This window comes from Gopherus flavomarginatus, chromosome 5 (genome assembly GCF_025201925.1).
Source record: "Gopherus flavomarginatus isolate rGopFla2 chromosome 5, rGopFla2.mat.asm, whole genome shotgun sequence".
NCBI classification, from domain to species: domain Eukaryota; kingdom Metazoa; phylum Chordata; order Testudines; family Testudinidae; genus Gopherus; species Gopherus flavomarginatus.
Window position 1 is genome coordinate 59,075,418 of NC_066621.1, and position 20,436 is coordinate 59,095,853.

Genomic DNA, 20,436 nt, shown 5'->3' on the forward strand with positions numbered 1-20,436 from the left:
TCAGCCTGCAGCCCACAAGAGTCACTCCAGGACCACAGTAAACTCCCTTGTGTGGCCCCATCAGGTGGCGAGATGAACCAGGCTCACCTATAGGCCATTTTTCTTATTTTATTGTAAATACTTTGTGTTGGGGCCCCTTGCTCCATTCCCTGATTTCTACAGCGTGGTTGTCTCAGTCCATGCCCTCAAATGGGGAGTCCTGGAAGTGTGGCTTTCCCTCAGAGGTGAAGGAGAAACAGAAACTTTGACCCATTGGACTGTTTTCTCCTTTTCAAAAGGATGAAGCTGCCCTTCAGGGAGATCAGGACTTATGGTTTATTTTAAGAAATCAACTTTTCTGGAGGTCAGATGGGACAGGAACCCACACGCAGGTATGTCTAGCACAATGGGATCCTGGCCCAGAGCTGGGGTTCCTAGGCGTTACAATAGGACAATCAATAATAATCATAAAAATATAGTGATTGGCTGAAACTATGTTTCTGGGATGGATATGGTCCTGGGATATCATATAATTCAATACAACCCAGCCCTGTGAAGAACTACAACCCCTCAGCATAGGGAGTAGCTTCTGCAGCAGCACAGCCAGAGATGTCTGTGGAGATGACATGGAACTGTAGTTAAGATGCTGTGTTCTCTTGGATAGTTTACTGCTGTGACTTTCCTTGGAAAGGGCAGCTTGAAAGGTCCAGCCAGCATTCCCTAAGAGTGAAGCACAGGCTTCCTAGGAGATGCATTGACTCAATCCACCTCCCACAGCACATGGTCCTGCTGGCTCTACCCACTTTCTGGTCTTCAAAACAAAGATTTGGCAAATTTTCCACCACTAGGGGATTCTGCCAGCAGAACCGAGATGAAAGCCAGGAGAAAGTGAGACCCTTTGAGTATATCTACACTGCAGCTGGAAGCAGCTTCCTAGCTTGGGTTCGCTGACTTGCAATAGCTCAGCTCAAGATAGTGGACTCAAAATAGCAGTGTGGATGTTGTGCTACTGGCAGAGGCTTGAGCTAGCCAAGCAAGCTCAGACTCGGGAGGTTGGGTGGGTGGGTCTGAGTTTAGTTGGCTAACCCAAACCTCTGTTGGTGCCACAACAGCCACACTGCCATTTTTAGTGTGTTAGCTTGAGCTGAACTAGCAAGTGTCTGTGTATTTGAACTGGGAGGCTTGCTCCCAGCTGCAGTGTAGACACACTCGTAGACTTTAAGGGACTGATTCTCCACTGCCTGGCACCTGTGGAAACTGGCTTCAAAATCTACCAGTTTGGAACTCTCCACTCACTCACACCTGCGATAGCATTTCATATCCATGTTATACGCACTTTGTCCAGGCATAAATAGCTACATAGGTCGTCAAGAAACAGGGTCTAAATTCACACATTTTTATTCAGTACATTTTCTAGGTACTACAGCAAGATAACGAAAAAGCCAACCAAGCAAAAACAAAAACAAAATACTGTGTACAGTGAACAGGCGGCTATTTAATATAGCTTTGACAAAAGCCAATTATGAGAGACATAAAGTTAATCATTAGCGCAAAATTGAAACTGACACTCTCTTCGGTTATTACAGGGGATAATGTACTAACCATTACAGGGGATAATGTACTAACCATACTAAAACTGGTAAGGGGTAATGTGACTGATATAAATAAGACACTTTCTTTTACCTCAAATGGAAATTCTCATATCAGATCACTAGGAAGACTGTTACCATGGTTGTCTTAGATGTATCAGGTTTTAATTGGAAAATGTCTTACTGTATTTAGAACGCTGTTTGTTATGATACAACAGGTTACATTCCACTCTAATCCTGTTTTTAAATGAAACAATGTAATATAAATATATGTAAAATGGATACACTGTAGGACTTTGTTGTACAAACAAAATATAATCATTACTGTATCCCCTGAGGTGCTTTTGCAGGAGGCTTTTATCAGAAAATCCTAGAAAAAATCTAAGGCAAAATAAAATAAAATAAATAGAGCAGTTCATATGACCATGTCCCAAAATAAAACAAACAGTCTTAAAAAATGCCTGGTAATAAAAGACACAATTATCTCACAAATAAAGACCCCCCAGAAACTAAGACACAAAAAATAGGATCATAGGAACTACCATGCTGGATCAGATCCATGGTCCAGGTAGTTTGGCAGCCTGTCTTTGACAGCGACTATTACCAGATGCTTCAGCCAAAGGTCCAAGAAACCCATAACTGACAATTATGGAATAACTTGCCCATGAGGGAAGTTTCTCCTTAGCCCTTCTGGGGAGGTTACCTTATGTCCTAAAGCACACTTCCAGTGTTTCTTATAGTTGAATGAGGCACATTACAGCCCAGTGCTCTCATACACATTGTAAGCCAGATATTGTGGGTTTTAGAAAAATAGTGCTTATATTATTTGACACACTCTGCAGTTCTGAAGTGGATTTAGGGCCTGACCCTGCACCTGCAACCTCTGTGCAGCAAGCCCTTCAACTCCTGCTTTCAAAAGTTGCTTGGAAAGTTTTGTAAACAAATGCTGAAATGGAATTAGACTAGAGAGCCAAAACTTGGCACATATATGGCACCTGCAGAGTTTGCTTGGTCCTTGTCACATGTACAAATCCCACATTTGCTTGTGCATGTAACTGTGCAGCACAGACTTTAAAGGCACCATTCTGGGCTGTGTGTCACCTGAGGCAACGCTACCCCCCCAAATGTGCTGAGATTTTCAATGGGGAGGAAAAGAAATCCTCCACAGAGCAGCAGTGGAACTGTGGGGTGAAGACTACTCTCCCCTAATGACCACAGCCTTTAGCACCACCTCAACAACATCTGTTTCCCCTTCTCACAAGGCATCCACTGGGCTGCTCCTGGGAGGCTCTGCAGACCTTCTATGTAGCCACTAAAATCCCATCTCTCTATATACAGCTGATGGCACTAGTTTAACCACAGAGGCTTTCTGCACCCACAGCAGATGGTGCAGCATTTGCCCCAAAATGATCAGCTACTTCCCTGAAGAATTAATAAGCTTTAGCCTACAGCATTTTACTTATATATCTCCATCCTGATATAACGCTATCCTTGGGAGCCAAAAAATCTTACCGTGTTATAGGTGAAACCGAGTTATATCGAACTTGCTTTGATCCACCAGAGTGCGCAGCTTCTCTCCTTCCCCCCCGATGCACTGCTTTACTGTGTTATATCCGAATTCGTGTTATATCGGGTCGCATTATATTGGGACAGAGGTGTATCTTCTACATGCCCATCAATTTTTCATAACTTTCCTGTAAAACCTATGGGCCAGGTGCTGGCCTGCTGCTGATCTACAGAAACCAGAGGCGCCTGTGCAGGCTGTTCCTCATGCGCTGGGTTAGAATAGATCAGTACATCACGAGTCACTTCTCCTTATATTATTTCAGAATGTCTGATCAGCAAAAGTAATCTCTCTTATTGTTTACCAGATCCAAGACTGGTTTCCACATGGCCTCCTGACATTCTAACTCATGTAAACAAGACATGAGAAGTCATTCTTCCGCTTTACTCTGCGCTGGTTAGGCCTCAACTGGAGTATTGTGTCCAGTTCTGGGCACCGCATTTCAAGAAAGATGTGGAGAAATTGGAGAGGGTCCAGAGAAGAGCAACAAGAATGATTAAAGGTCTTGAGAACATGACCTATGAAGGAAGGCTGAAGGAATTGGGTTTGTTTAGTTTGGAAAAGAGAAGACTGAGAGGGGACACGATAGCAGTTTTCAGGTATCTAAAAGGGTGTCATCAGGAGGAGGGAGAAAACTTGTTCACCTTAGCCTCTAATGATAGAACAAGAAGCAATGGGCTTAAACTGCAGCAAGGGAGATTTAGGTTGGACATTAGGAAAAAGTTCCTAACTGTCAGGGTAGTTAAACATTGGAATAGATTGCCTAGGGAGGTTGTGGAATCTCCATCTCTGGAGATATTTAAGAGTAGGTTAGATAAATGTCTATTAGGGATGGTCTAGACAGTATTTGGTCCTGCCATGAGGGCAGGGGACTGGACTCGATGACCTCTCGAGGTCCCTTCCAGTCCTAGAGACTATGAGTCTATCCTCTGTTCTGTGTGATCTGCTCATTCAGATATGGCAATAGCTGCTAATGCTCTTCTGCTCTTGGTGGCTCAATGGCCTTCCAATGTCTAACATTATTATTTTGGCCACTGAAAGTCTTTGTCATTCCATGTATATTGTTTATGTTGTTCTAGCTTGTATGAGTGAGATATTCAAAAGTGCTCAGCTTTGGCCTAACTCTGCTCCCACCATTCACATCAGAGGGAGCAGGTTTAGGCCAGTGCTGAGCACTTTGAAAATCCCAATCCATATTACTGGCTCTGGCATTTATCTTTTGTTTTCAGTCTTTTCAATCTGGACATGTCATTTAACATCAGCACTCCAGAGTCCACTGGCATCATCTGTTTAATCATTCATTCTGAATGATCCCTTAATATGTCAATATTTTAAACATATGAGCAATCCCCCAGCATGTGTCTTTAACAACCTGTCATATTTGCACATCTTCAGCAATACATCACTTTATTCCATCCTATACACTCTATGGTGAGTGCTGCAGCCTAGTCACCAGTCTGAAGCACACCTCTTTGAATCTTTTTAAGCTTTATATCTCACTCTGACACTTAGTGTTATAACCATAATATTCTTTCCACAATGCGCTTTCCCATACGCTTTTCAATTATCTACACTGGTAATTCTCTGGATCATTCAAGTATGTTTAAATCTTATATACTTATTTCCTGCATCAATTATGTTTGTAGTAATGAGTTTACAAAATGCTTACTCTTGGGAAAAAAAACCAAGCCTGAATCTTTCAGGACTGATTTTATACAGTGGCTCATCTGCAAATATTTACTAAAGTACTTTTTGTGCAGCTTTTATTTGTCCTTCAGATGATCAAATACTTTAAACATAGTGTCAGGATATATATCTTCCAGACTGCTTATCTCATTATTCTGCCAATTTCCCCAATATGCTGATTTCTCTCCTCAAGTAGGTGAAAGGGCATATTGTTCAAGATCTCATATTTATTTTTTGCCGTATGGATTTGTAAAGTCTATAAATTTCTCTTCATAATGCACAAGTGTGTAAAATGACTGGGTTAAATGTCTATTGGCAAGATAATTATGTTTTCCTCAATATATCACATTTTGGGCAATAAAATCCCAAACTAATCCAGGAGCTAATGCCTTGGATTTCCACAATCAAAAGTGAGATTTGTGCAAGATTATATATTTGTTGATACTTGCAGAAATGTCGTACTTTTAAACAACCTTTATTTTGTGGACTGAATAGTTTCCACAATTTAATTTTAGCCAACTTTTCCTGAGAAGGCTTTGCTAAAGTTATGAAATTATACATATTTACTTTTAAGTGGTAGCACATATGAAAAGTAATTGAATTGTCCTGCTGGCCTCCATCTTTATTTCATTTATTTGTTCCCATAAAGATATCTTTTGGGTGTCCCATTTATTCAATCTCAGATTCACTCCCCCAGCCATCCTCTCCCATACTAACCTGTCCTAGTTTCACTGTAGCTCATGCCCTTTATTAGCCATAAACTTTTTCACTTCTCATTTATATTTCATTGTGCTTCCCCCATGGGCGAGATATATAGGTGCCATCCTTGGAAAATATTACCCACAGAACTGACAAGTGCATTGCTTTTGTATTTATGTTACTGAAACTTTTACAAATACAGGGCCCAACGCTGTTCCCAACAGGAGCTTTGACACAGACCTCAGCAAGAACAGGATCAGAGACACATGTATTGCAGTATGTCTATCAGCCAATGTCTCTATTAACTAAGAGCCAAATTATGCCTACCCTGCTTGGGTGCATTAGGAGGGGAGATGGGGCTCAGTGCAGAAAGCCCCTTTCCTCTATAGTATTCCTGTGTAGGAGGCACCCTTTTACAAGCCCAGCAACACTGATAGTGAAATTCACCCTTGTCCAGAGATCCAGCAAACAGCCTATGCGCCAGTAAAATTCCACTGAAGTTCTCAAAAGAGAGCTAGGCTGCTCTAAAGTATGCTGGATTCATGTCAGCATAGAATCGGCCCAAGATAAAATACCACAACCCCACTCCCCCTCTGCAGTTCTAAATCTATTACTATATGATGAACTCAGGTGAAAGGACTGAAATGGAGGCTGACAATGTGGGCTTCCCAAGTTCTAGTCATGGCACTGCATTAGCTTGTTGTGTGGCCACGGGCAAGTCACTTAACTCCTCTACTGCAGTTTTCCTGATTCTGAAATGGGTGACAACCCTCACAGGGATGCTGAGGATTAATTAATGTTTGTGCCGCACCTAGGAAATGAAAAGGGCTGTGAAAGAATTAGGCATGTTCGAAATACCACAAAAATAGCCTACTTTGCGGTGGTGTGGTATTTCTGCTTTTGGTTGAAATGGAAACTGGGTGCCAATGAAGGGGGGAAATGTTCTGTGACCCTCTTGAAATATTTGGGTTGTCTTTCATGCAGACAAAGGTTTCCGACAATTCTTGTTGTATTCGACCTTGTTATCTTTCCAACTCTCGGAGTTCTGGGAACAGTTTTCCTTTTGGCCCGCAAAAGACATGCTCACAACTATGTACTGCAATGTTGACTGACAATTGAATTTTGTGCTTGGAAAGAACTCAAGTTGATGTACTTACCAGTAATCTTCTGCAATAACCAAACCTTCTGCTGCCATCTTCCCCAGTCAGCATGAAAGAGAAGGTCTCACTGTAATAAAGATTGTCCCAGATTTTATTGTTACAGTGGCAGGATTGTAGTGAGTTCCTAGGAAGAGGTGTTAATCTACCCTTTGAATACAGCTTTTGTTTTGCCTTCTTTTCAATTAGCGGCTAGATTATTATGAAGTGCCTAGAGGTGCTTCCACGACAGATAAGTATTTCAAAATGGACACAGCATCAACAGACAAGCTGCTTCTTTTTCAAACTAGTCATTCTGGAGGGGTTTTTTGTGCTATGCAGGTGGTAGGATTTCTAGCACATTGTTCCCTTTTGAACCCTAAGTATATAGGAGAGGTTTGCAGAACCAGGGCTAGCTTCTCACCTACAGCCAAAGAGACTAGGGGGAATGTTAAGCTCACCTTCACACTCCTTGATCCTGGGATTACCGTGTGCACCAAGTATGGTTGCTCTGACTTATGCTGGTTTCAAATGGTCCCAAGGATCTGAAACCAGATGTGGGAATCCATGCACTCTAGAGATATCCCGACCACATCCTCTTTCCTTTGGCATCCATGATGCTGGCAGCCAAGATGAGGAGTGGTACTGAGCCGCTACACCAGCTCTAGATGACCAGAAGATCTCCGTTGCACTGGGGCAACCCTCCATGGTTGAAACATGTCAGATCTATAGCTGGATTCTAGCAGCAGTGAAGCACAAAAATGTCCACACAGCACTTGAGGACCTGGCCATTCCACTACAAAAGCATATAGCATCTAATTCTGATTTACACAAAGGCCCCTTTAGACTGCACTGGCAGTGTAAATGAGAATGGGGCCAGGGTTTTAGCCCATACCTGACCATTTAAGCTTTTTTCCCCCCTCATTCAAAGTGCTTTGCTCTGGCTTCATAAAGCACAACAAGAACTCTAGCAATTTTCTTACCCTGGATACACATATCCCTGTCTGAACTGGGAATAGCACAATTCTACTTACCCACTTGTCCGGAGCAAGTAAAATATACAGAGGTCTAATGCTCCTTCAGTGGTTTTAATATCTCATAATCTGCATACTTCCGAGCACTGAGTAACATAGCCACGCTACAGCCAACACATTACTGTTACTGTACCCTTATGTGGCATGGGCCATGCAAGCCAGTGAAATGTTACACACTTGCTTGTTGGCTGTGGTAATTCACTTAGGTTGTGCCGCAACAAGGCTAATGTGGCGTGACATCAGAACAAAAAGCACACATAAGACTATCTGTATAGAATCTCCTATTTTACTGAAATACATTTCATTCCACATATATTAAAAATCCATATCATATTTTGGATGAGTCATCTCTGTCCATCCATCTGCAAACCTGTGAAGCAGGAAAATAAGATGGACACATTTTGGAGGTTTCTGTTGTGAGAAAAGGAGAAGGTGGGCTTGGTTCTCCACTGGCTTGCCTCTCATGTAGTCATTTACCTCTGTGCAATCAGCATGGTAGGGCCAGAGCCCCAGCGGATGTGTATTGGTGAAGCTCCACTGAAACACATGGAGCTATGTCAACTCCAGCCAGCTAAGGATCTGGCCCACAGAGTTTTACATCCATCTGGCACTCACTTTTTTGAGGGCTAAATGATTACACACGGTGCCAGGCAGAGGAGAATCAGCCGCTGTCTTTCAGCTTTTTCACAGATCTGTTTCTGCATTTGGACTTGGCATTATGATAAACCCTCCAACTGCTTCCCCCCACAACACAGGTTTGTGAATCAGATAAAACAAGGAGGAAACATACTATGGAACTTAAAAAAAAATATATATATATATATATATATATATATATATATATATATATATATATATATATATATATATATATATATATATATATATATATCACTTCCTGAGCGTGAAATGTCCAAGACTCAAAACTGCTACTTCCTTACGTGGGCAAGGGCATTTCTGTCACTCTGAAAGGTACACGCCAACAACACTGAGCAAGAGACACACACAGGAGGGTTTACCTGTTGTATTCTGATACTGGGATCCAGTCCTTGGCATCAGGAAAGCAGAACTGTGGAATGGCTTTGAGACGCTCCTCTGCTTCACGCACTTGCTTGGTGGGCCTTTCAAGCTGTGGCGGATGAAATCAGATTCGCTTGATTCCAGCTTGAGCAAGTCAGACATTTGTAATGAACAGTCTCAGCAATAGGTTTCCTAATTAGCCCTGGGGTAAGGACCATCCTGTTCTGTTTTTGTACAGTGTCTAACAGAACAGGGCCATCATCCGTCTAGGAGCTACCACAATAAAATTAATTATAACGACTAACATTTTTAAAAATTCATCTGAAACAACTTTGTCCCAGAGTCACCTGATGTTCTTGTGAAACCAGTGCACCTCAGCTCTTCAAAATGCAAACCTACCTCAAACTCAGCATCTGCTCTCAGGGTGTGATCCAAAACCCACTGAGGTCATTAAGAGTCTTTCCACTGACTTCAACGGACTTTGGACCAGACCCTAATGCTGTGCAGCCAGACCTGGTTAAAATGTCTATGAAATATTTGGAAACCAAATTAAAACTCAGCAACTAAGTGCTCACAATTAGGCTAAACTCTTCAGTGCTGGGAAAGGATATGCTGTAGAATAAGAAAAACATTTCTGAAAGAGCCCAGCCTCTTTCTCCCCACTCTCAACATGAGAAGTATTTTAGAACAGAAAGCTCTGGATAAATTCAGAGATCAGGTCTATTGAACCAGCTTAAAAGCCAATTCCTATTACTTGCTCCTTTTATTGATCTTAGCCAAAACATCTTAAATGCATTGAAAATAGATAACCACAGACAAAGTAGGTTGTTGCTTTACCTTGGGAAATTGATATGTCACTTCTGGGAGATAAGTATTTTTAGAAGGCTTCTTTTTCAGAGACACTACCACAAAATACTCAAACAGCTCACGCTCCTGCCATTCAATCAGCTCCAATTCCAGAGTGCGGTAACTAGGAGCTCTCTTCAGCATTGACTGGATGTGGACGAGACGCTGGGTATGAGCTAGAATTTACGAAAGAGAAAGAAAGATTGTTACCTGGAACTGACATGTAAACCACAGACATTCACAAAGGATTTGATGTTTGTCAAGATCTTAGTCCAAACATGTTCCCCTTTAAAAGCAGACATTCATGCTGTGCTCTCTCTTACTAATTCCACCCATAAATCAAAGCCTTCTGCAAGAATTGAAATGATGTAACACTAAGCTAGTGGAATCATTTGCAGCTCATAGAACTTTAACCCTGCCAAAGTTCTGTTTGTTCTACACATATAAGGCTAAATTGTGCTCTTGTGTATATGCCTGCAACTGCACTGATGTCAAAGGGCTTGGTGAGGGTAACAGATCAGACTCAGACCTGGGCTAGATCAGGAAAGGCCAGTAACACAGCCTATCAATCTTTAATGACTACACCTTGATGCTACAAACCCCATCAGCGTATTTGCAACATTTTCTGTAGTTTTTATCCCATGGCTGATGATTATCATTGAGGAATTTAACGTGAACCAAAATTATGCATCTGCTGGGCTGTAAGGAGTGGCATGCTGGGCACCTAACGATGCTAAAGAAACACGCCATGGCTCTCTAATATGTAAGGCACAATGCAGCAAGCTCCTGGGGGCCCAAGGCATTTAGAAAAGGGGGAGCTTGAGTTCCCCACAGGGCTGCCCTTCTGACACCATCTAACGTGCAGGGCAGAGATGAAGTCATGGCCACACCCAACTCTGATCCTAACATGCTCCCATTAGCATGTTAGCAGCAGCCCCCAAATTGCTTGGGCAATGCAATCAGCCATACTACAGCCTCCTGTGCACAGACACTACGTGGGATAGGGCTCTCTGCATCCTCATGCTCATCTCTCCAACCCAGGATCCTGCACACGGGTTACCTAATTTGGCCCTACATGTGCAAAAAGACATGGCTATGTCCATTCTCCTTCACCTGCCCCCGTGACCCCATAACCCAGTCTTCGCAACAGGCAGAACTGCCTCCATGGTAATGAGTTATTAAGATGGACACATCGGACTGATGATCCCCCACAACGATGAGGGAGAAGCTCCCAACTCTCCCTTGATGCACCAATGCTCCCTCAAGTAACGAAGGAGCCCAGTCCTGACACTCCTCTCTCTCCTCCAGCCACGCCTTGGGGTGCAAGTATGTCCTGTGGTTTCTGCTGCAGAGAGAGGCAGGACTAGGATTTGCATCAGGCTGTTCAGGGCAGCGATAGTTCACTGACAGCTGCCCAGAGAACAGGAGTGGTTCTCTCCCCACACCATTCACTCCCATGTACAGCCTATTTCCATGGGACTCTTACTGCCATGGGAACTGGGCCAGGACTCAGCCTGACATAATTCAGAGAGTGGGGATGGCTCCACAAGCCATTTACAATCCAGAGACGCTTCTTCTTCAATTAGAAGGATATTATACAGGCACATTATGAAATGTGTCCCATGCTCTGTACTGGCAATGTGACTGGTAAGGTTTAACATGCTATCTCCATTTTACACAGAGGCTTCTAGGCATGCAGGCAGGTTACAGTGCACCCAAACTTCAGGCTAAAATTAAACAGGGTGACAGGGAAATATCTGGCTTTGACCACACAGTGCATATTCACATCACTAGCACCTGGAATTGAAAGCTCTTTTCTCAGAGTACCCACCAGCCACCTGCCTGCTCTATTCTCCCGAAGAGAACGGGACACTGATAGCACCTAAGACAGCTCCAGCACCATTACAGAAGCACACACAAAACTGTGCATTCCACTTCCCAGCTCAGAGCCACAATTCTGCACTACTGTTTTCTTTTTCCCTATGATTAATAATGTGGGGTATTTTAAATCAATAAAAAGAAAATCAATAGAAACAATTGCTGGTGCAGAGGAAGAACCCTGCTGCTTTCCTTCCTTTATATAGTTTGGTCTGAATTTCAGTACTCCTGAAAACGAGAGAGTAACTCCTCAGGATTGAGCCAACTGTACTGCATGTAGATGCTACGTTAGTCTCCCTGATGCACACAGGGCAGCCTGGGGGTGGGGGGCAAGGGGGGCAATTTGCCCTATGCCCCGGGTCCTGTAGGGGCCCTGCAAGCCCTGGTCCGGCAGCAGTCCAGGTCTTCGGCGGCATTTCGGCAGCGGGGGGCCCTTCAGTGCTGCCAATGACGCGGAGTGACTGAGGGCCCCCCTCCCCCCCGCTGCCAAAATGCCCCGCCAGCCCTGGCCCAGCAGCAGTCCGGGTCTTCGGCCGCATTTCGGCAGCAGGGGGCCCTTCAGTGCTGCCAAAGATGTGGAGCAACTGAAGGCCCCCACCACCACCGCCAAAATGCCCCGCGAGCCCTGGCACAGCAGCAGTCCAGGTCTTTGGCCGCATTTCGGTGGCGAGGGGCCCTTCAGTCGCTCAGGGACTTCAGTGGCATTTCGGCGGCGGAGGGGCCCTTCAGTGCTGCCAAAGACATGTAGTGACTGAAGGGCCCTCCGCCGCCAAAGACTCGGACCGCTGCAGACTGAGTACAAGTGCTGCAGCTCCCCTGCTTTGCCCCAGTCCCCCTGAATCCTCTGGGCGGCCCTGGATGCACACCTTAAAGTAGTTTTTACTATCTGGAGTCTGCAGACATATCTGTGCACACACACAGGCAAGTGTATCTTAGAAAGAAAGTGCCAGCATACCAGGCATTATCAAAGCAGGTTCCTCATCATGTTTCATGGCTTATCCTTCTCCTAAAATCAGTTAGACCCTCACAGTTCACCGTGCACCTGATTTCCAATATTTACATCATGTTCATGACCCTGCATTTCCAAACTTTGTGACTGGAGTCAGGAGTAGCAGGTTTCAAAGAGGAAATCAAATTGCTCGCCCTCCCATGGAGAGGAACATCATACAATAAAAGAAGCATTTATTCTGAGGGGGACTGCAAGTGCGACTGACTGGAAGCTAACGTGGACTGACCCCTCACCTTTAAACCGGTCATCTGAGTCACTTTCACTCTCACTGTTCTCATCTGCAAAAGAGATAAAGAAGTGTCTGTTAAAGGCAAAATGACAACTTTTTTAGAGGTTTATTTTTTGGCTAAGGTTCAATGCTTAGCCATGCGATCAGCACACCCTGTGCTGGAGTTTCAGACTGCACAGAATCAGTGGTTGGAAGGATCCCTTTGTGGAGGCTGTTAATTGGAACAGGATTATTCTTATGCTTGAGATGCAGGGCACAGCTTAGCTGAAAGTACAAAGGTCTAGACCCCTTTACAGCAAAGCCTGTTTCTCTCAATCCCCCCCTGTGTAAAACTTCACGGGTGGATGCATCATTTTGAAAAATGATTTGAGTGCTTCCACTTGTTCTCAGCTTTTTGAAAGGAGGTTGCAATGCATCAAGGTATTCACCCACGAAAGCTTATGGACCAATACATCTGTTAGTCTATAAGGTGCCAAAGGGCTCTTGTTGCTTTTTACAGATCCAGAGTAACATAGCTACCCCTCTGATACTCAATTTCTATCATATTCACACGGATAAAGTACCGTATTGCCTCATTAGACCAAGAGATTTGTGTTATACCTCGCAGTGATGCTGTCTCAATATTGGACACTGAAAGCTTCTTCAATCTTTTTTTCCCTCTTTTTGCACTATAGATAGAATTGATCCTTTGTACAAGCTGCAAAAAAGAAACCAGGAGGGTTACACATTAGAATACACTGTCACAAGACGACAAAAACAGCAAGTGTAAACATTTTCTCTTTAGAAATCTTTTATGTATCTTCATTTACTTCCTTCTGATCCTTCACATAATCTGGCCACTACTGGCATGACAGCTTTCTCCTCTGCAGCCTCTGCTATCTGAAACTGCCTTCCTGTCTCTTTTCTCCGCAATGATTTTCCATCTTATTTCCAATCTCAGCTGAAAACATACCTTTTCTCCTTTATCTAGGGGTAAAGCCCTTTCCTGAATCAGGGACACCGTTTGCTCCACTAAGGACTACATAATTTGACTCCAATTCTGTGAAATATTTTGCAATACAGGGCCAGATCCTTTGCTAGTGTAAATCAGCATAGTTCCATTGATTTTAGTGCCTAATTACACCAGCTGAGGATCTGGCCAATAGGATTCTGCCATAAAGTTGTGTTTATTTATTGACCTTCAGTGGTGCTGTAACTACCTTCTCCAGTCTACCCTCACCTGTAAAAGCTTTTCAAAGTCAGGTTCCAAATTCCCACTGCTAACCAAAGCAGAATTTAACCCTTGGTAAAACATACTTAAGACTTCTTCTTTAGCAAGGCTAACCTTGACAAGAACTGTTTGTTAGGAAGTCAGTCTGTTCAAAATACAAGAGACACAGGCTGGCTGCAAAACATTCACTAAGTAGCTCAAACCACTCAGCAAAATGGTTCCCACTTACCATCAAACTCTCTCTAGAACACTCCCAAATCAGCATCTATTTCCTCAACACCACAATCAGCTTCCGCAATGGAACTCTACAGACAACTACATATAAGAAACCCAGGGATCATCACACCTACATTCATAGACCTCATAGTCTCCCCAAACACACCAAAAAAATGGTTACCTACAGCCAAGTGACAGAGGGACAGAAACGACAGAATATGCTCTGAGGAGAAAGTCAGGGATATATATTTTAACACACTTAAAACCACCTTGACCAAACAAGGACACTCCACCAGAGAAGTAGATCATAATAGATAATATTAAGTCCTGCCATGCATGCAAGGGATCGGACTAGCTGACCTCTTGAGGTCCCTTCCAGCCCTATGATTCTACCATAGAATGGGCCATCTGCTTCAATACAGAATAAAAACCCTTTGACCACATGTCTCTTGTTGTTACATATTATCCCACACTGGAACCCATATGGAGTATCATTAAACAATTACAACCCATACTCGATGGGGACTACATCCTGAAAGAACTCTTTCCCAAACCCCTCACTTCTGGGCATCAAACAACCTCACAAAGCTCATCATTAGAAGTAAGCTCCCAACACACCAACTCAAAGCAGCACCAGACCCCACCAGAGCAACAGATGCCAAACCTGTAGGCATACCTCCATTGCTACAATGATCAAATATCCCCCACAACACACAATTCAAGACTGATGGGTCCTACACGTGCCTATCACAACATGTGGTGTACTCCATCCAGTGCACTAAATTGCCCAATAACAACTATGTGGGTGGATCCAGACAGTCACTAAATGAACTCACACAGGAAAATGATGAATGACAAATATCACTTGTGGGCTAACACTTTTCATAAAGTGATCACTCCATATCTGACCTCTCAGTCCTCATCCTCGAAGGAAATCTACATAATACCCTCAAAAGATGAGCCTGGGAACTTAAATTCATAACTTTGCTAGACACTAAAAATCATGTACTTAATAAAGACACTGGATTTATGGCTTATTACAACAACCTGAAACCCACTAAGCCTTGTTTTTTGTTCTATGAATGCAGAGATGTTAACTGGCCACTTCACCCTAAATGGTCTCTTACAATATGTATTAATAACTTATGCTAAACAATGCATGTTCCACCTTGTTTTTAGCTGTGACATTCTGAGTATCTTTCTCAGACCTGAAGAAGAGCTCTGTGTAAGCTCAAAAGCTTGTCTCTCTCACCAACAGAAGTTGGTCCAATAAAAGATATTACCTCACCCACCTTGTCTCCCCAGTTACTTTGACACAGAAGTTATAATTAAGAATTAGCACTTAAACAGTAATTTAATTGCTTAATGTCTGTAAAGCTCTTTGAAATCTTCTCACAATACCCCTGTGAGTCAATGTAAGTTGCATGTGGATTGTGGGATCTCAACATGATTGACACAAGGTAGGTATTATCCCCATATTACAGGAAAGGAAATGGAGGCATAGTGAGATTAAGCAATTTGTTCAACGCCTCATAGAAAGTCAGTAACAGAGCACAGACTGGAGCTCAGGAGTCACTTACTCCTATACTCAATCTGATAGCAAGATCACGCTGTTAAACTTTGTTATGAATACTTAAGAAAGATTTGTATCCAGTTTTGATGTCAAATCTTATTTTCATCATTGTTCAGATTCCCATCTCAGCTACTCTGATGTGGTGACACTACTGACCTCATTTACACAGGCATAAATGTGAGCAGAATTTGGCCCAGAATCAATTGTTTATAGGCAAGACATTACTTGTTGCCTAACAAATGGGTATTCAGTGCTTTCCCTTTACTGCTGCTCACTGACCCATCTACAATTTGTGCTTGTAATGATGAACTGAAATCCACTTGGAGCTGCTCTGCTTGTGGTCTCATTCCTGGTTTTACTGGCCTAGAAGCTGTACAGCTACAAACAGCATGAGAGTGATGAAATCTTGATTGGCCGAAGCCGCTCCAGGAAATCTCACCTACATACAAGACAGACATCCCAGGGAGGCTATTCAACAAGGCTACTGATGCCAGCAATGAGTGGGCATGCTGTGGTTAATCACTCCCCTTCCCCACTTTACACAGCACCTTCCAGTCTAAAGGTAGTTCCAGGGACTTTCTCCGAAGGAGTTAAATATTGGGACTGCAGTGCCTAGGGGACTGATCCAAAGCCTACAGAAGTCAACAGAAAGATTCCCATTGACTTCAGCAGGCCCAAGCACTGTGTGTACAAAGGCAGCAGCTGTCCTGCACAGAGCTATAGCTGTCCCACAACTCTGGATATTAGAAGTTGTTTTACTGAGAGAGTAGTGATCAGAACTCCTGCAGTTCCCCTCGGTCTATTCAAGGGTTCTTTAGCTTCTACCTCTAAAGCCAAAGCAATGGAGGCTGGCATGGGGGACTTCAGCTTAATGACTCCTCTGAGCAGTGATGCCTCTAACAGCAGCATCAACACTGAATCTGAGCAAAAGGCCTGATGTGGGACCTGAACGCACATATTCTCTCCCTAAATGGAGCCTGAGCTCTTAGCTCTGCTGGTTCAGACTCTATTAAATTAGCACAGGGGTTGCGAGGGGAGGGCAAGAGAGGAGTTAGACCACTCCAAGGTACGGTGTCAATATGAAATTCCTCAAATTGACTAATTTCCAAAAATTCAAATTCCTGACCAAGCACCCTTTAAACAGGACACTGTATTCTGAGTTCTTGTTAATTGCTTCGGAAAAAAACAATCATGAAGCTTTTTTTTTTCTTTGAAAAAAGAACAACAAAAGAAAATCAAGGAAAATGAAAAAATTGCAAAAGCTAAGACTTTGTCCTGCCTGCTCCTTTGCTGATATTTAGAAAGGACTATTGCCACAAGAGGAGAGCAACAACACCAAACACATTTGGGCCCCACTCATCTTTTCCCTTCCCTTTCCTCTCTGTACATATGCCTGCTGGTGACCTGTTCAGTTTTAGTTTTGCTGTTGTCAGCAAAGACTCTTTTTCAATGCCTGGGGAAGAGCATGGATGTGAACTCCCCATAGAGCAGCGTATCAGAGTGACATCACCATACTGGGTGGCAGATTCTCAGTTACATTAAGGCCCAGCGAGGTTGCTCTGAGAATCAGTGCAATTAACCAGCAAGAGCACAGTGAAACTGACTTCACACAAAGCACTGTCAAATGCACAAAGTAAGCAGAGGAATAAATAATTTCTCGCTGATCAATTTTAGTCAATTCAGGTCAGCTTGGGTGGTTATAACAGGAGGTACACAATTTTCAGATGGAAATATGATTTCCAAGTTAACAGAGTCCCTTTCACTGGAGAAACAAAAAGGAGGAAAAAGAGGCACAAAATTACAGGGACAAATTCTGCGGCTTTTACTCATGCTGAGTAGTACCTTACTCCACAAGTAGTCTCTAGTATCGCCAAACCCACCTCTTCAAACATCCTATGTCAGGCCACCCTAAAACCATGACACTGACTTAAAAACCATGACATTTTAAAAAGATAGTTGTTTATTAATTTATAAATTTATTGCCTTTTAGTTTCTGTGTCTTTGGGAGTCACATTTTCAAGCTTTTCTCCACAAGGGCTAGAAACTAATTTTTCCTTTTTATGAAAGTTGAGGTTCTCCCACAATCACATGATTCCAGGAGCTGAGGCTTTAAGAGAACATCAAATATTGTGAGACTTGCAATACAATTGTGACAGTTGGCAACAATGGTAATTTTCAAGATGACACTATTCCTTTAAATCAGAGAAACAAATGGAAGAAAGAGGTACAAAATTAAGGTCCAAAATTTTGCCGCTTTTACTAACATTGAGTAGTAACTTACTCCAGGGTAGAGCCACTGAAGTCCCATGAGTAACATCTAACTCCTGCAGTAAGGTATTATACTCAACGTTAGTAAGGGTATCAAAATCTGGCCCTGATATAATTATTTAAGGGCATATAATTAGTTGCCTTCATTTTAGTTTGCTTCCTGCTTAGGCAGAATTTCAGAAATATAAAAATGTTCCTCTTCTGTCCACACAATATTTATAGCTACATCATTTTAAAAACACTCCTTTATAGAACAGGAAAGAGTGAAATGTACAATAAAAACTAGCATTGTTCACAGGCTAAAAATAATCATGTTGGCTATTCTCTCCTCCTTGATGCTATTGTACCAGACAATTATTTCATTTCCCACTTGACATTTGAAACTTTTTATTTGGCCGAAAGAGTTCAAATTTAATTCATTTTTATTTTGTATCCGTAAAGACAAGTTGATCTGGACTGCACAGGCTGTGTGTCAAGCATAGGGCCCATGTTAGGTCAGTAGAAATTGCCTTAGGAACAGCTGTAAAAAACAAAACAAAGAAGCAAAAATCCTAAGCTGTGTACTGAACATTATAAATAGTGATAGATCAACAGTTACAAGTTCAGACTCCTCGAGTGAGGTACAATACAATGCTCGGCCTTATGGAGCTTTCAGAAAATCATGTGATTGTTTTAAACAGTGGAAAAGCTGAATAAAACATCAAGCTAGGTCAGGCTGGCAAAAGGCTGTTTAATATTTTGGGCCACATTGAAGGCCCAGGCCCCGCTGGGAGCAATGCAGAGCCACCCCACCTCCAGGGGAGGATCTCTCATGCCAGTTCCACTGCACGCAGCACATGTGTGTGAACACTGAGATCTCCTTCTACTCCCCACAGTTCCTAGCTCTTCTGCTGGCTGTTTCAAACCTGGACACAACATTTCTTTCTACAGGGAAAACTAAAGACTTAATTGATGGACAGACACTGTACAGACATACTGGGCAAGATCCTCCAGACTGGCTGAGCTGTGCACAACATGAAACTGGTTACTGGGACATGGGAAGATTTAAGCCATCTTTGTTGCCCCCAGATCCTGGAGCCAATCTGCACCTGCCCAGATACTCAAAACATATCCGAGCAGCCTGCAGGCTGTTCTAACTTAAGCTAGCAGCCCCCTAGTTCCCAAAAGGCCATTCCAGCAGCTGAGATCACAATGGGGCAAGGATGCCTCAATCATATCTCCTTTTCCTCAGGCATGTTCCTTAGGCCCAGGGAAGGAGGTGGGGTGGAATACCAGCCACTACTGCGGCTCCACATCATCAGAGCATTCCCCAATGCAAGAGGAAATCCTTAAGGGGCCAGTTAAGCTAACCAAAGGGCTGCTTTGCATGGCCAGAGCAGGGCTGAGGATCTGTTCTTGTGACAACTCACATACACTTGCCTTAGTGAAAGTGAAACCAAGGCTGAACCCTTCTGACTGATACATAATTTGGATAATACTATAGTGGCCATTACCTTAGGGATCCTCCTGGCCCTGCGTGTGGTCAGCAGCTCACTTGTGGTGCTCAGACTGTCCTCATTCAGACTGGAAGGGGAGGAGGGGATACCAAGCTGAGCCAGAAGCAGCATGTCATCATGGCTGTGTCGCTTGGGTAGTCGTGGTAAGCGATGGCTCTTCCTCTCGGACCAGTTCCCAATGCGCAGGGATTGGCTGCTGGGCTTTGAGGGTAGCTGCAAAAGCATGAACAACTTGACATCCTATTTGTTGGAGAAGCATCTGTCACAGACATGAAGCCATGGCAGCAAAAGCCAACTGTGTTGGGGTCTGTTCTATCTCCCTCCAAAGTCAGTGAAAAGACTCTCAACTGACTTCAAAGAGAGCTGGAAAAGGCCCTTTGCGAACATGTTAAAAAAATACAAACATTTTTTTGCCAGGCAAGCATCCTCTCTACAACAGGTACAATGGTTTTAAGCACAGCAGGGTCCAAATCAAAATGATCAGATCTGGATCTGCGTCTAGGACCTGATACAAAGCGCACTGAGGGCAACAGAAAATTTTGCATTGACTCCTGTGGATTTTGAATCAGGGCCCTAAACATCCACAAATGTTGTTGGGAGCAGGTCAGATAACTTAATAAAGTGTACATGTTAATATGGTATCCCAATATAAAAGTATGGCTGACATCAGAGCACTGACACAGTGGGTCTGATTCTCCCTTCCCTTACACTCCTGTAAATCAGGAGTAACTCCGCTGATGTCAGTGGTGTGTCACTGGTATGGGGAAATCAGGCCTTCTGTTTTTCTATAACATTGCCTTGCCCTATATTGTAAAGACTATCTCAATCATTTTAAGAACTTGAAACCTAGTTTTTCCTCCGTCTCACGTTCACGAAGAATCTTCTGAAAACTTCTTCAAACATGAATCTGCTTAGCTGATCACTGTGGGAAGGCTGAGTCTCACTACATCAATTAAGCAATCTATGGGCAAGAACAATTCTAGGATTCCTAACAGTATTTGGTA

The 20,436-nt window shown here is 43.2% G+C and overlaps 1 protein-coding gene across 8 annotated transcripts in view; it reads right to left on the reverse strand.

Moving 5' to 3' along the window:
• DENND2B (DENN domain containing 2B) overlaps positions 1-20,436 on the reverse strand; it is a 284,103-nt gene that overhangs the window by 59,470 nt on the left and 204,197 nt on the right. For all 8 annotated transcript variants that reach the window (XM_050954512.1, XM_050954509.1, XM_050954515.1 and 5 more), the window contains 6 exons: positions 19,430-19,645; positions 13,270-13,366; positions 12,674-12,718; positions 9,545-9,729; positions 8,707-8,816; positions 6,675-6,744 (listed from right to left, as the gene is read on the reverse strand). In XM_050954512.1, coding sequence (XP_050810469.1) covers positions 6,675-6,744; positions 8,707-8,816; positions 9,545-9,729; positions 12,674-12,718; positions 13,270-13,366; positions 19,430-19,645 — 723 coding nt within the window. The remainder of the gene's footprint in view (positions 1-6,674; positions 6,745-8,706; positions 8,817-9,544; positions 9,730-12,673; positions 12,719-13,269; positions 13,367-19,429; positions 19,646-20,436) is intronic.